The following is a 16,424-nucleotide window of genomic DNA, read 5'->3' on the forward strand; positions in this document are numbered from 1 at the left end:
CGTGTGATCTCTGTCTGTCAAATAAATAAATAAAATCTTAAAAATAAAATAAAATAAAATTCCAGTTATAAATGGAGAAGCACTAACCTCTGCCCAGGCTTTCAGCACGGCTAAGATCTCCATAGTAGAAGCACTTTCATTATATAAGTGACTCAGAGCCTCTTTTCCAGCCTGTATTTTTGTTAATGATGAAACAAGCAACTGATGGACTCTCCGGAGATCATTAAGGTCACTGACAACTCCACTTGCTATCCAAGCACTGCAAACCTGGTTTTTAAGAAGATCAAAAGTTACATCTAAAAATTATAGATACCTCCCCTTTGTGAGCTCAGCAGAGCTAACCATATCTCAGGAATCTAGACACTGAAATCATCTTCTTCTCAGGAAACCCAATAGATCCTGCTGATAATGCCAGTCAAAAGCCAGCATTTCAAAAGGTAATGAAGTCTATGGCTGAGCAAGGAAACCAGTGCTACTAAGTATAAAAATCAAAGAGTTTCAGATTTTATAAATATGGAGAAATGAAGCCATGAAAGGTACCACTTTCATAAATGTTTGGATTAATATTGAATTAAATCTTCAATCTTATTTCATATTACTATTTTAAAAGCAGAGACTGTATGGTTAATTAGTTTGACTGTTGAAAGATAAAGAACTTAACATTTAAAACCCCAATGAAGATTTTACTTTGAAAATAAGATACTGAAAGTATTTTAAAACAAAGCATCATTAATAATTCTCCAAAGCAAACAGTTTGCTAAATTATCGGAGGCTGTTTGGTTTTCTTGGATTTCGTAGTATTTCTTTCTCTAGAGAAAATTAATTTCTCCTCTTCCTGTATTTATTCAGTTCCTGTCTCATTTCACAAGATTTTAATGTCTTAAAGCAAGAACACAAATAATGAAGTGATAATAAATCAGAGATTCAGCACATTTATTTATTTATTTGAGGGAGAGAGCAAGAGAGTGCATGGGGGCAGGGAAAGGGAGAGAGTCTTAAGCAGACTCCACGCTGAGTGCAGCAGCTGAAGTGTGGCTCAGTCTCATGACTGAAATCATGACTGGAGCCAAAACCAACAGCTGGATGCTTAACAAAACTGTTCCACCCAGGTGCCTTTTGTACAACATTTAATACAGTTCTTTGAATAATCAAGGTACCAAACATATCCTAGATACAAGTGAATAAAATAAAGTTGAAAGAACAGACTAAATTTAGTTTTTATTCCATTATAAATTGAATTATAAATAATTCAATTTAAGCTAGTTCTGCTTTTAATTTTTGCAGGTCATTTAGGGTTGGATATTGAGTGCCTGACAATCTATCCTTAAAAAGTAACTTTAAAATTATCTATTATAGTGGTTCTTATGGGCACCTGGGTGGCTCAGTGGGTTAAGCTTCTGACTCAGGTTCAGGTCATGATCTCAGTGTCCTGAGATTGACCCCATGTAGGGTTCACCACTAAGTGGGGAGTCTGCTTCTCCCTCTCCCTCTGCCCTCCCTTCCCCCTGCTCATGATCACTTGTGTTCTTTCTCTCAAATAAATAAAATCTTTAAAAATGAAACAATTATATATTATAATGGCTTAGATACATGAAAAAATGCTCAGTCTTACCTGAAACATAAATCTAAAACTTAACTATTCGAAGATACCCTTTTCATCCCATCATATAGACAAACACCTAAAAGTCTGACAACTTAAAGTGTTGTTAAGACTGTGGGACAACAGGTATTTGCAAACAATGCTGGGAGGAGTTTAAATTGATAAACCCCAACAATATATTCTTTAAACCAGAAATTCAATCTTGCAGAATTTACTTCACAGATTCACTTGTACCCAGTAAAGTGACCTGTATGTAAAGTCATTTACTGCAGCAATATTTGTAATAGCAAAAGATAAAAAAAACCCATACATCCATCACTGGTTAAATATATTATGACATATCCAATAATAGATTACCATGTAGCTACATGAAAGGAAGGGAAAATTCTCTAAATTTAAAAAATAAAGGAAAAGGAGGAGCTGAGATAAATGGTTAGACAATTATAATGTAGAACTCCTGGTATCAAATATTAAGTGAAGAATTGCCTCCTAACAGAGGGTTTTACTTTTTAAACATTGTTTAATTAATTAATAAGGATTTTATTTATTAGAGAGAGAGAGAAAGATTGAGCAAACAAGTGGGAGGAGGGGCAGAGGGAGATGCAGACTTCCTGTGGAGCAGGGAGCCCGAGGCTGAACTCAATCTCAGGACCCTGGGATCATGACCTGAGCTGAAGGCAGATACTTAAACGACTGAGCCACCCAGGCATCCAATCTTTGTCTTTTTAACCATTTACCTGACATGCTTTGGCAGTGACATCAGGTGGTGTCTCTGAAGTGAAGGCTGGCCTAAGTGCCGCTCCTACCTGGCAATAAATGATATGAAATATCAAGCATCAATAAGTAAGTTAGCACAAACTCTTTCTCTTTTGAGTATTATTTTAAAATTATTTGTTTATAATAGGTATTCCAGATACCTGTGATTCTGCCTGTTCAAAGTATCTTCTTTTAGATAGGAGCACCTCATTTTTCCTTTGGAGAACCTTCTCTTTCACCCACGTTTTGCCCACGTTGTTGTTACGAAGCTGAGAGCACTGCCTAACTCCAGGGACCCAAGGTCTCCTAAAGATGTCTGCTGGGAGTACCGGCACAGAAGCACCATCTCTTTTTAAGACTGGGTGCTAAGAGCCATCTTGATAATAGTTAGAGAGAGCAAACTCGAGAATAAAGCTAATGTAAAAGAAAGCAGAACCAACTGAAAAATTTTTTTTTTTTAATTTATCTGACAGACAGAGATCCCAAGTAGGGAGAGAGGCAGGCAGAGAGAGAGAGAGAAGCAGGCTCCCTGCAGAGCAGAGAGCCCGGTGCAGGGGCTCGATCCCAGGACCCTGGGATCATGACCTGAGCCGAAGACAGAGGCTTAACCCACTGAGCCACCCAGGTACCCAGGTGCCCCACAACTGAGATTCTTGAAAACAACTCTCCTTTTCAGCTTAAGTAAGCTGTAATCATATTTCTATCATTTGCAATTTTTTTAAAGCAAGTTCTATACCCAATGTAGGGCTTGAACTCAACCCTGAGATCAAGAGGCTCATGTTTTACCTGCTGACTCAGGCAGGCACCCCTCATTTGCAATTTTATGAGGGCTAAAAATATAAGAGAGCTGCCCTTAAGCTGAATTGTAGTATTTCATTCTAATATGGTAGTTCTACATAACTCCTATTCCTTCCTTTTGTTTTCTCCCAGAGCATACATAAGCTTTTCCCGCTAGGAAAATCTGATGGAGAAAGCTAACTAACCGGTGAACTCCTCCTGTCTCCCTAACTGCTAGCTGACAGAAGCTGCCTCTGTATCATAAGGAGAGGTAGGAAAGGATGAATGATGCTGGAGGATTACATGTGAGGATTCTGTTATCGTCCCTGTTCTTCCTACATTGCTCAATGCGGCAGTGAAACATCAGTTAAAAAGATTACAGAATCAGTAATAGGAACCTGAATTCTTTTCTAAGCTGAGAAAAAAAAAGGTTACATTTAATCTAGGAGTGATGATTTTAAGAAAAAACATGCACACAGCCTAAATGGAATATTAACTAATGATTTTGTGCTATCTTAATATTCAGATATTTTGTAAAGATTTTAATTAGCAATATTCTTTATCCCCCAAATTACCAAGAAGTTTTTAATTAACCTGTAACCTTACAAAGGACCTGTTTTATGTACCACTTTGTTTTTACTTAAGATTTCTTCTTCAAACATAATTTTCTATAAAATGATTATATGGGTGATATATTAGCAGAGACATATACTCATTTACATTTTAAAAAGTGACATGCCAGTTAGTTCCACAGACTTTTATCCCAGGTGTTCCTTTTTGTTTTGTTTTGTTTTAATCCTAGGTGTTTAAAAATAAAATTCTCTAACAGAAAGTGCTTACATTGGCTTGATACTGTTCCAGAATCACATGACCTGGAAACTCTGGTTCTGGAATAGATGCAAATCGCCGAATAACAACTAACAGTGTTTCAAGGCCAGAAAGACGGAGCTGGTCACTGTGATCCGTGGCAGCCATAAAGGCCATGCGAATTAAGTCGGCAAGATGTAGCACCAAAAAGTCATCTACAAGATTAAACAAATCTAATCAAGAAAAAGCATACATTGAAACTAAGATTTACATTAAGTGATCATTTCTTTTCCTAATAATTTCAGACTTTTCTAGACTTTCTTAAATACCTCTGATTTGATTGACTATTTTGCTGTACTGTTTGTTAAATACAGACTTCAAAGCTGGATTTGCTGCACTATTGCAAATGATCACACACAGAAACTCCCAAGGCGAACAATTACGTAGCTTTAAAAAACCAGAGACAAAATTAGCATCCTTTAAAAGAGTGCTAACAGTACCTTCAATAAAAACTTTTTTCAGACTTTCTGATAAAAGCATGTTAGAAGGTACTTAGGAAACTTTGGGTTTTGATGAATTAGTCAGTAATTAAACAGCCTAACAGTAATTATGTCAAGTTGAAGCTGAAAAGACTTAAATGTTCCTTTTGTAAAACATAGTTTTATGTGGTTCTTTATATGGACTAGATTATATTATTTCTGTATGTCTTAGCACACATACAAATGATAGGAATATAAAAAATATTTGTAGCTATAAAATTATAAATGAGAATTCCTTTCATTCCTACAATTCATTCTTTGGTATAATAATTCTACTGGGGAGAGACATGGGACCATCACTTAACAATATCCCAACAATAAAATGTTCAGTGGTACAACTAACCTTTACTTAAAATAAACCTGGGACTAGTTTTAATAAGAATGTTATAGATCACAATGAAGAAACCACTCATCTTAGTGCCACTTACAATTTTAATTGGGAAGAAAGGAATCAGTAAGCATATATGATATACTAATTTTTTACCTATCAGTATCTAGAATGGTGCTTATCACAAATAAAGAGACTCAATAAACACCTGCTTGAAAAATCATTAAAACAGAAATACCTAATTCACACTCCCTAATTCATATTCCTAATTCATACATACTGCAATAGCAACATTTTGTTATATAATTTTTTTATTTGGTAAAAAATATATCTATAGCATTTAGATACACACACTGTGTCTTTGAACATAATGTGCTTAAGTAAATTTTGAAAATTAGACATCAAGCCACAGTATGTACGCATACCCCCTTTAGATACAAACAATAAAACTCAAGAATAAAAGGTCAAAATGGCCTTGCAAGCAGGTTTACTTTACATTGGATAGGCTCTAATGTTTTCTGGGTAATATTCACAAAACTAAAATAATCTACAAGCAAAATTATTGTGAATTGTGATTATGCATGTACTACTTAAGAACACGATTATTTTCTATAAATTTAAGTCATGCACAAGTCAATTAAACAAATGTGAATGACAATTTAAGAAGCTAAATCACTGAAATGTGTATAAACATTAAACTATGGTAGCTTTATAGCTTATACAAATATTATAGTCAAATTTCATAACTGATTTAGAAGAATACAAACTACTTTCTAGTTTTACTTCTTTTTTTTTTTTTTTTTTTTTAAAGATTTTATTTATTTACTTGAGAGAGAGATAGTGAGAGAGAGCATGAACGAGGAGAAGGTCAGAGAGAGAAGCAGACTCCCCATGGAGCTGGGAGTCCGATGCGGGACTCGATCCCGGGACTCCAGGATCATGACCTGAGCCGAAGGCAGTCGTCTAACCAACTGAGCCACCCAGGCGTCCCTCTAGTTTTACTTCTTAAATTAATATTAAAAACATAAGCAGCATTTCTATGGATATCGTTTGGTCTTTTCATTTTTATGCTACTTACTTCTTGAATCCCTTTTTCTCATTTCTTGTGCTAAAGCAATGTCAAAATGTGCGCTGTGTGCATTCTCACACTGGTTAATTATCCTACAGACACATTCGGCAGCAAAGACTCTAGTAGCCCAACGGGGATTGGTAAATGGATATGATTTGTCATCATTTCTGGTGGTCAGAACTGAGGCATCATCCCCTTTTTCTCCTTCTTCTTCTTGCATTGTATCCACACAAGTTACAGTTGTAAAATCTTTTACCAAGGGAGAATACATGTAATTAAAATCAAATGTAAGATACATTTATAAAGGAACACAAATGACTTCAAATTCACACTAGAATTGTTGATCAATCATACATCTTTAACAATGTAAAATAATCACGTAAAATGTAAAATGATCACATCTAATACCTACAGACAACAGCGATATTTAAAGAAATGCTCTAAAAAATGTTCCAGGTCAAAATGACAAAGTTGTTCAATTATAGTCACAGTGAAAAACCAAACACGATACTACAGACAGGATACTAAATACTAGGACAATTATCAGTCTGTTGTATGTAGAGGGTTATGCTTAAGGAAGCTCAACATTCTCTGGTATGGAGCATGGTGGACTGCACTAGGGAGGCTGTTTTAACACTAGGATCTTGAACAGATTTAAGGTTCCTGAACCCATTTGAAAATGTCTGAAAATATTTTTCTTAGGATAGACCCATTGCTGTCATTTATAGATTCATATTATTATAATGGCTAGAGCCTGTGAGGAATGAATTATTATTATTCTTTTCTTAGAGAGAGTGAGAGAGAGAGTGTGTGCATGTACACATGAGAGCATGGGTGAGGGACAGAAGGAAAGAGAGAATCCCAAGAAGGCTTCATGCTCAGTCAGCAGCGCAGAATCCAACACAGGGCTGTATCTCAGGACCGAGATTCATGAACTGAACTGAAATTAAAAGTTGGATGCTCAACACACTGAGCTGTCCAGGTGCCCCATTTCCTATTTATTTAAACTGTTAACTTATTAACTCTGTTTAGCTCGACTTAAAATGGAACGAATGCTTAAAAAAGCAACATTTTTTCCTTAAATTATCTTGTATGTCAACATAATTTGAATGTGTTAGAGCAAAGATGTCACAAAATTATGGCAAAGTCTTAAGACTAAGTAAGCCAAAAAAGCCTGAAAAGCAAGTTTTCCTAAGAAGGGATGCAGCCAAACTACAAAGGATAAAGAACAAACGCTGAAATAAAATTGAGCAAGTAAGCTCAAGGAATATGAATGTAAAAAAAAAGGTGAGACACCAGAAAAGTGTGATCAACCTATCTATCAAAGCACATACAGGTGCCTGGGTGGCCCAGTGGGTTAAGCCTCTGCTCAGGTCAAGGTCTCAGGGTCCTGGGATCGAGTCCCACATTGGGCTCTCTGCTCAGCAGAGAGCCTGCTTCCCCCTCTCTCTCTGTCTGCCTCTCTGCCTACTTGTGATTTCTCTTTCTCTGTCAAATAAATAAATAAAATCTTAAAAAAAAAAAAAAGCATATACAGATTTTCTCTCAAAGGAGAAGTCCTTTTAAGTTCTCAAGTAGTGGGGATGGAAAACATGCAGAGCATAGTACTTAAAAGAGCAGATATAAATCACTGGAAGGGAACAGGACCAAGGTAGACAGTGAAGAATGTAAAAAAAAAAAAATTCTTTTTAAAATATCTTTTTTCCTTTCATATAATCCAGACAACACATTAACTTATGAGGCTTGAGTAACTGAGTTTAAGAGCTACTGAAATACAAAGCTGGATTTTATTATTTCACTTTAAAGATTTTATTTACTGGGACGCCTGGGTGGCTCAGTTGCTTAGGCAGCTGCCTTCAGCTCAGGTCATGATCCCAGCGTCCTGGGATCGAGTCCCACATCGGGCTCCTTGCTTGGCACGGAGCCTGCTTCTCCCTCTGCCTCTGCTTACCATTCTGTCTGCCTGTGCGCGCTTTCTCTCTTTCTCTGACAAATAAATAAATTTAAAAAATTAAAAAAAAAAGATTTTATTTACTTATTTGACAAAAAGAGAGAGAAAATGAGCAGGGAGAGGAACAGAGGAAAGGATCAAGAAAAGTGTGCTGAGCACGGAGCCTAATGCAAGGTTCAATCTCACAACCCTGAGATCATGACTTGAACAGAAATCAAGAGTGGGACACTTAACTGACTGAACCACGCAAGCATTATGGAAGCTGGATTTTAAAGTCATGCAGGGGAAGGTCTGAATCCAACTGTGTGTGTCTTTGGGTCAATTACCTAACCTTTCCAAGTCTTGTTTTCTCTTGTGTGAAATAGAATAATGCTTCCTAATCATTGGATGGCTAAAGGATTAAATCAGACAAAGAATGTATAGCACCTGGAACAGAACTGATTTATCTCCTTTCTTTATCTCATTTATCGTCTTACTCCACAGATAAAAATTTGAAAGATTCTTATATACTTTCTCACTAACAATTATCTTATATTGAGAAAGAAAACAGGGAAATAACACTGTTTTCTAACCCTGTTTGAAATCAGCATTATTGAGTGTATAGAAACTCGCTTGCTCAAAATGTTGCAAATTCTGATAATTTTTCAGAAATTGAAGGACTGATTTGATGCAGTCCTTCAAATATTATATGTATGGGGGCACCTGGGTGGCTCAGTTGGTTAAGCATCTGCCTTCAGCTCTGGGGCTCCTTCTCCCTCTGTGGCTCCTCCTGCTTATTGCTCTGTCAAATAAGTAAGATCTTTAAAAAAAACTGTACATATGAAAATAAATGATGGGGCTACTCAAAGTCATGACATCACTTTCATAGTATAAACAACTGCTTTTTAGTTTGTTTTATACAGGGAAGTCACAGAAGATAATGAGAAGAATAAGAAAAACATAGGCTTAAGTGTTAGATGTAAACACTAAAATCTTCACTTGAAAAAAGCAACAAGCAATTACAATACAAATACTCAAGACAAAACTGATGAACTATCACCAGCAAATAATTATATATAGAACATTTTCATTTTCAATTTTATTTTAAATGGCAACCACCAATACTTACCAGCTGATGCAGCAAGTACATCTTTACAAAGTTTTAACCAGAAGGAGAGCTTATCCACTGCCATAGATGTAAGCATATGATTTAAAGTCTCTTTGATATCATGACATAACTTCTGATCTGTCTCTTTATCTAGTAAGGTCAATAATGCCCCTTCAAGGCCCACTTCTCTGATGTTAGCATCTGACAAGAAGAAAATCGATGATCTAAGTAATACAGAAAACAAAACTGCGATATGAGAAGTACACATATTCAAAAAAGTTTTTAAAATACTATATGCAGATATTCTCATTGCAAAGTAATAAAGCACCTCAAAGAAGAAACATAAGCCTTGGTCTAGCAACTACTTCCTCTAATTCTGGAAATGCTAAGAACAAATACATTTTCTCTTGAAAATTTAGCTTATTTAGCATTTCTGAAAGCATTTAGATTCTGAAGATTATGCTACTACTACACTATTTTGAAAGAGAATGATCTTTTTGAAAGAGAAATTATCTTTTAAAGACCATAAGGAGGCATTGCTGGGATAAAAGGTACAGCATAGGGACTATGTCAGTGGTATTCTAATGGCATGGTATGGTGACAGATGATAACTACACTTGTGGTGAGCAAAGCATAATATATAAACTTGTTGAATCATGATGCTGTACACCTGAAACAAATTAACACTGTGTGTCAACTATAATTAAAAAAAAAAAAAGATCAGAAGGGGGCAGTGATTAGGGGTCTAAAGAGACAGAACAACCAATGTGTGAGTCATGGCTGGAACCTAAATTTGGATGGTGGTAAGGGAGGGTAGGAAGGAGTTATAAGGGATATTTTTTGGATAACTAGGGAAACCTGTGTGAGAACTGCACATTTTGTGATCACTACTAAATCATGTTGATTTTATTAAGTGTGGAAATGATGTGTGGTCATGCAGGAGAATATTACGTATTAGAAGTAAGTTGTCATGATGTCTGCAGCTTGCTTTCAAATGGTTTGGCAAAAGGTTTGCATCTATGTATATATACAAAGAGAGTAAGATATATAAAATGAGCGCCATAAAGATAATAAGTAGGTGAATATATGTTTTCACTACACATTACTTTAAACTTATCCATCAGTATGAAAAATTATAAAATTTTAAAAAGGGAATTATGTAACAAGTTCTTTAGTATATTTTACTCACATAGCTAACTCAAGAATTCTAGGAATATACATTATGTTTACACAATCAAAGTCAAAGCAAAAGATGCAGATAATTTCAGTGGTGAATATAAACTGAAGATCACTTGGGCAGAATATCTCATAAAATTATAAGATTAAAATTTCTCTGGTTAAGGTAAATCATCGACAGTTTTCAAATGAGTTCTACAACCTGTCTGATAACAACTATACCAGTTCAGCAATGCTGATTAACTCAAGTCAGATTTAAAGTTTTAATGTAACAACAAACTAATTTAAGGAGCACAGCAGGACAGTAAAACACACTGTTCTGAGAGCTTTAGATACTGGAAAGCTTTGAGACCTTCTAAAAGAAGCCTGAGACCTTCTAAAAGTGTGACACCACTTTGGAAACTATATACATAAAAGAGTAAGATATTACCATTGCTGTTTTTGTAGGTTGTTTGAATTTGTATGCATATTTGCATTACCACATAATTTTAAAATAAAGAAGTATATACTTAAGTCTTACCAGCTAAGAAATCCTTTAATTCAGCTCTAAAATAAAGAAGAGGCATAAAAACCCTCTAACCTGAAGACTCTTCTATGGTAAGTTTTATTAAATGAGATTACAGGCATATATGGTAAATTACTTAAAGGCTAAATCCTACTTCAACTGTTTGTTGTGAAAAAATTTGCTCTAAAATTTGAGAGGCTCTCAAATTCATTAACAGGGATTATAAAACATAGGGAACAGATTGCTGGACTCCACTCCCAGATTTCTGATTAAGCAGATTTGTGATGGGGCCCAATCATTTGCATTTTTAACAAGTTCTCAGTGAGGTGGATATTGCTAGCTTGGGGGTCTAAGTTTGAAAACCGTTGCTCTAAACCAGTAACATCACCAGCTGGAATGACAGTAACTGTTAGTGACTATCTCTTGTGGCAGGTTTAAAACATTACATATTAACTTTTATATTTCATTTTAAAAATTCATGTCTGTATGAAAGATTTAAGATTAAAACTTAAATCATCTGAGCTGGAAATAATGCTGATAAAAAAGAATTACCTGGAGTCAACTCTTCTCTGCTATCCTTAGCAAGCATAACAGCATGTTCTGAAACTTCAGCTGCTTCTCTCTGTACAAGCTGACGTAAACAAGCCAGTACAGCTCTTCTCAATAACAAATAGGGACTACAAAGATTCACCTGAAAAATAGCATTTGGGAAATGAAAGAGCTGAAATTCTTGGAGGCATTCACACTAAGTCTAATAGACATTCACTGGATCCTTCCTGATTCTGTCCAGCCCATTACTGTGCTAGATGCAGTTTATTAAATAGACAGCAACTTCTTCAAACTATTCTAGTACATATCTTTTACTCTTAGACACAGTTAAAGGAGTAGCACATGTACTTGATTACACAAATATTCATACACAAATCCAAGCAGTAGCGTCTTGAGTGTTAGAAAATAAAAATTTATATGAGTAAAATAGTTTTGAGATAAAAGAAATACAATTGAGAATTTATTTATAGCTCAGATGTTTGCGCTCATGCAACATTATAATGGTTTATGATTCTCTAAGTAAATTTATATATTCTCTAAGTAAATTTATATAAATCCATATAAGCAGTATAGCATACTGGTTAAAAGGGAAGCTCTGGAGTCAAACTGCCTCACTTATTAGACGTGTGACCTTGGGCAAATTATTTAACCTCTCCATGCCTTAGTTTCCTTATTTGTAAAATGGAAATAACACTATCCCATGTCACAGGGCTGTTGCAAAATTAACACAAAGACACATGCAAAAGGGCTGAGTACAGTACCTGGCAAATAGTATGTGCTCAATGAATGTTGGTTATTATTAATTATAATTAACAGTCTCTATCAGTAGTATTTTATTCAGATTTCATACAGAGTAAGTAAATGCATTTTCAAATAAAGGCAGAAATGAGTTTTACTGAAAACATATTCACCAAAAACACTCTCTAGAGACACATTACAGACAAGTTTTACATATATGTATATCAACTTACATATGGATATGCATATATGTACAAAGACGTATACATTGCAGAATATTTTTGCTCATAATGACAAACTCAATACATATTCTTTTTACTTAGAAGTATCTGAACAATGTGAATCTCACCAGGTTGTAGCTACTCAAGTAAATGATATGATTGTAATATACCTTAAATGAACAATTAAAACAAGTCAAAGGTTCTGGATACAAATTCCAACTCAGTGATTCATAAGTAGGATAAAGTATAGAGTTTTTGAAATTTATTTTTTTTCTAACTATGAAAGTAAAGGCCAGTTTAGTGTGGTTTACGACAATGAGATTGTGTGTTACACTACTGATTTTCCAAGCAAAATGTGAGAAGTAACAACGTAATTCTTATTGTGACCTTTATCTAGATCTGGTGTATGTGAGAAAAACAGGACTGAAGTAGGTGAGTTTGTTGAAAAGAGCAGAGGAAAAATTCTGGGAAAAAGAGTGGGTGGTGACAGCTGTTTTTTGATATGTAAGAAACACATGAAAAGAGAGTGGAAACCTAAATTTTATCAGATGCCAAAAAACATAAAAGATTTGTGAATGTATCATCAGTAAAACATAGGAATGAGAACTGCTTTATAAATATATCCTATTATACACTCAAGTCATATCATGAGCTCAAAAGTGGAAAAAGGAATGCCATTCACAAAGTCTGGTTAATGTCATTCAAGTCATGTTAAAGAACCATCGTTAGAAACTAATACATAGGAAAGAGGAGTTAAAATGTAAAAAGATTAAGTTTACTCATGCCCAAAATTATGGCTGCATTTCACAACAATGACAAAAAAAGCATACTATGAAGCAATTTTAAAGAAAGGTTAATGAATCTACTAGTTATTTTCACTGGAGTTTTATAAACATATAATTCAAGGCAGGTGCAGCATTTATTCAGGCTGGTCAAACACTCTTTTAGAGAAAGCATGCTTAAAAGTATTCTACTTGTTTGGTAGAAAAAAGATTGAAGGCAGTCAGTCGCACAAAGCAAAATGGAACACTTAATATCTCCATGTCATTCTCCAGCATTTATATCGGGAAGAGGAATAGAATGAGTCAAGGCAAACAAACGAAGCAGGAAAAGTATAAAAACTAAGTCAAGCCATAATTACAATTCCTTTCTGAAATGAATACATAAATCAAAATGATGCAAAACTAAGTGCAAGGAGTGACTGCACCAGCTGGAGAAGGTTAGGGAAGATCCGTTTACAGTGGTATTAAATAAACACCATGTAACATGCTATACATACTGGACTTGGCATTAATGGTTAGCTTAAACAAAGAGATGCAGGGGAAAACAAGAACATCTACATCCAAAAAAAACGACACAAAGAAACAGCATTGCAAACCTCAAAAAAAGTTAGGAATTGAGGGCCAGGGACCTACCAACACAGAATTATCCAACAAGATCTCCTGCACAAAAACAAATGACAGACCGGTCATGACAAAACCAAAAGATAAATAGTAGGATGACTTTGACAACAGTCAGCTAAGCATTAAAATACAAATATTGAAAGAGCTATCATTCAAATTGGCTTAGCTTCAGCTTAAAAATATGCCATAATACTTCATTTTCCAACTTTAAAATATGAGTTGAGCTAAGATCTTGGAAATACTCAACTCAAGATATAAAGCTATAAAATATACAAAAACTTAAAAAATATACACTTGTGTAATAAGGTTTTCCTTTGCAATCTCTCATTAAGCCTCGATAACAAAGCCAGATCAAGTACACATGAGTGTTAAAGGAAAGATCTGGATTGCATTCACATGAGCAGGTGTCCAGCAAGGGACAAAGTTAATGGTTTACCTCATCACAAGTTAATTATAGATTTTTTTATTCTTGGAAGCCAACTTTTAAAACTGAGAGTACTCAGAATTGCTAGTGTAGCTAAGACCAAGTTCAGAATGGAAGTTAAACAGCATGCAGTTAGAAGAAAACTCTTTCCATTAAGATTCTTTCTTAATGATGAATTGTATTCTGAATATTCAGGGAGTTTCAATTAATATGAAAACATCTCATGCTAAGTAATTAAATTCTCTGTAAAAAAGAAAATCTGATCATAAACATGTTAAATAGGAAAGCAAAAGCAATTTTCTTACTACAGGAAATACTCTATAATAAACTCAATCTAATAAATTCAGAATAAAACTTACTAAAAAATTAAGACAAAATTAACTATAGTAACTGTAATTTTTAAATGATTTTTGTATAAGAAAAGTCAATTTATAGCTTAAATAAGAGTCACATAAATAAGATTAGTCAACTGTTAATTTTGATTTTCTCAATTGCTCTGACTGCTCCTGAAACAAAAATCTGATAGTGGTCTCTACTCTTTTTTATATGTAACCCTTCTCAGTCTGGGGAAAAAAAAGCAACAAATTTGATCAGATCTAATTCTTCAAGAATTAGTAGTAAGTTTTGCTCTTTATTTCTCAATATACTTAGTAAATAAATTCACACATCAGTTAAATTTCAAAAGGCTACCAATGGAAAATTTCTACTATAGTTCAAGGGGGTAAAAAAAAAGGTAGTACAAGAAAAGTGAAAGTTTGAACAACTTGCAAAGGAGTAGCTATTTCTCAGTAATTGGTTTTGGAATGGTTCTTGGAATAGAAAGAATAATATTCCTAGGGAAAAGTCATTTAGTGGTAAAGGTAAAATCCAGTTAGCACGATTTTCTCCAATACATGTTTAACCCAGAGAGGAACCAAGTTTCTATCAGAAGAGTCAGTCGCATCCTCTTTATAAGAGTCTTATATAACTTTGCGAAAGTCACTACAAAGAGTAATATAATATATAAGTTATATGTTAAGAAAATAAAAATTACTATGCATTGAGTGGTTGGTTATTAAGTACCTGGGACATGTGCCTTTACAGGTGGCATCCTGTGTAATCCTTGTGCTCTATAAACAAGGTAGCTAAGGCTGGAAGAGGTTGTGGGACTTCCTAAGGCAACAAAAACTAGGAGTTGGCAGAACTGAGATTAAGAGCTAACCGTAAGTATGAAGTCAGTGAGAAAGAAAATGGGACTAAAAGAAAAGAAATGGGGTCTAAATAAGTTGAGAAACGTGGATTCTAGATTTGACTTAGAACTACCACTATAACTAGGTATGTCACCTTGGGCAAATTACTTGACTTTTTTGGTCCTTGATTTATCTTTTTTATTGGGAAGGTTGGTTTTAATGACATTTGAGGTTCTTTCAAGGTCTGAAATGCTGCACATCCTGCCTCAAGCTTGTAAATGAAAGGGCTGTCTAAAGTAATGATTCTCAACGGTCACGTTACTAATGCGAGTGTGCTGTGCCAGGGCAGAAAATGTTTAAAGGCAATGGTGTTCTTTTAATTCCAAATGTAACTCAATTTTTAAGACAAGTCCAAACAGATACTGGTGATACACAAGGTAAATCCTAAAACCATTGACGATCATGAACCATTTCACCTGAACTTTTAGCATTCATCTTGTCATACTTATTAAACATATTCTTAAAACCCCAATATTGATGATCATGCCACTAGAATATTAAGGGAAAATGTTATTTGCCCATCTGGGGTGGAGGGAACTTTATATGTAATTATGTGGAAAAAAGAAAAGGAAAAACAAAGACATCACAAATATTTCCATGTACTATGGCATTTACACAGTACCTGACACATTTAAGCACCCTATATATGTTTGTTGACTAATGAATAAATATTCCAAATATTAAGTTCATCATTAAGAGAAGAAAAATGAATCAATATATGAGAGGTTTAAAATGTGATTATATAAAAGTTGGTCCACCCCTTAAAAAAGCCTAGAATTAAGAGAAAGTATTAAGAGAAAATAGCTATTGTACACAGACTAGATAATTAAAATAAACCTAAGTTTCCAATGGAAAAAAACTAAGACTAATTAATTTTATACTCACACAGAGGCAGCTGACCAAGCTAGACAGGTTGACATGTCTTGGAGCAAACATATGAAGCTGCTGAAGGCAAGAAATGGCCTGAGCTTGAACAAGGCAGTCTGGGTTATCTTGCATCACTGCACAACCCAAAAGACAGGAAGTCCTTAAGGTGGAAATGGAAGTACTATTACCTAAAATGAAAGCAGAGAACTTTGAATAGTTGGTCTATGAAATCATTCCTCTTTAAGCATATATTACTAAGCTTAAATGTTTTTTTTTTAAAGATTTTATTTATTTATTTGACAGACAGAGATCACAAGTAGGCAGAGAAGCAGGCAGAGAGAGAGGAGGAAGCAGGCTCCCTGCTGAGCAGAGAGCCCAATGCGGGGCTCAATCCCAGA

The 16,424-nt window shown here is 34.7% G+C and overlaps 1 protein-coding gene across 7 annotated transcripts in view; it reads right to left on the minus strand.

The window, feature by feature from the left end:
- The window catches only part of HEATR5A (HEAT repeat containing 5A), a 111,253-nt gene that overhangs the window by 27,597 nt on the left and 67,232 nt on the right, over positions 1-16,424 (minus strand). For 4 of the 7 annotated variants that reach the window (XM_059373041.1, XM_059373040.1, XM_059373039.1 and 1 more), the window contains exons 22-29: positions 16,045-16,214; positions 13,519-13,545; positions 11,148-11,286; positions 8,936-9,115; positions 5,886-6,125; positions 3,974-4,155; positions 2,338-2,406; positions 88-267 (exon numbers count right to left, since the gene is read on the minus strand). In XM_059373041.1, coding sequence (XP_059229024.1) covers positions 88-267; positions 2,338-2,406; positions 3,974-4,155; positions 5,886-6,125; positions 8,936-9,115; positions 11,148-11,286; positions 13,519-13,545; positions 16,045-16,214 — 1,187 coding nt within the window. The remainder of the gene's footprint in view (positions 1-87; positions 268-2,337; positions 2,407-3,973; positions 4,156-5,885; positions 6,126-8,935; positions 9,116-11,147; positions 11,287-13,518; positions 13,546-16,044; positions 16,215-16,424) is intronic. The other 3 variants (XM_059373043.1, XM_059373042.1, XM_059373044.1) reach the window with 2 other exon arrangements.

The sequence above is a fragment of the Mustela nigripes genome, chromosome 13, assembly GCF_022355385.1.
Source record: "Mustela nigripes isolate SB6536 chromosome 13, MUSNIG.SB6536, whole genome shotgun sequence".
Taxonomy (NCBI): Eukaryota; Metazoa; Chordata; class Mammalia; order Carnivora; family Mustelidae; genus Mustela; species Mustela nigripes.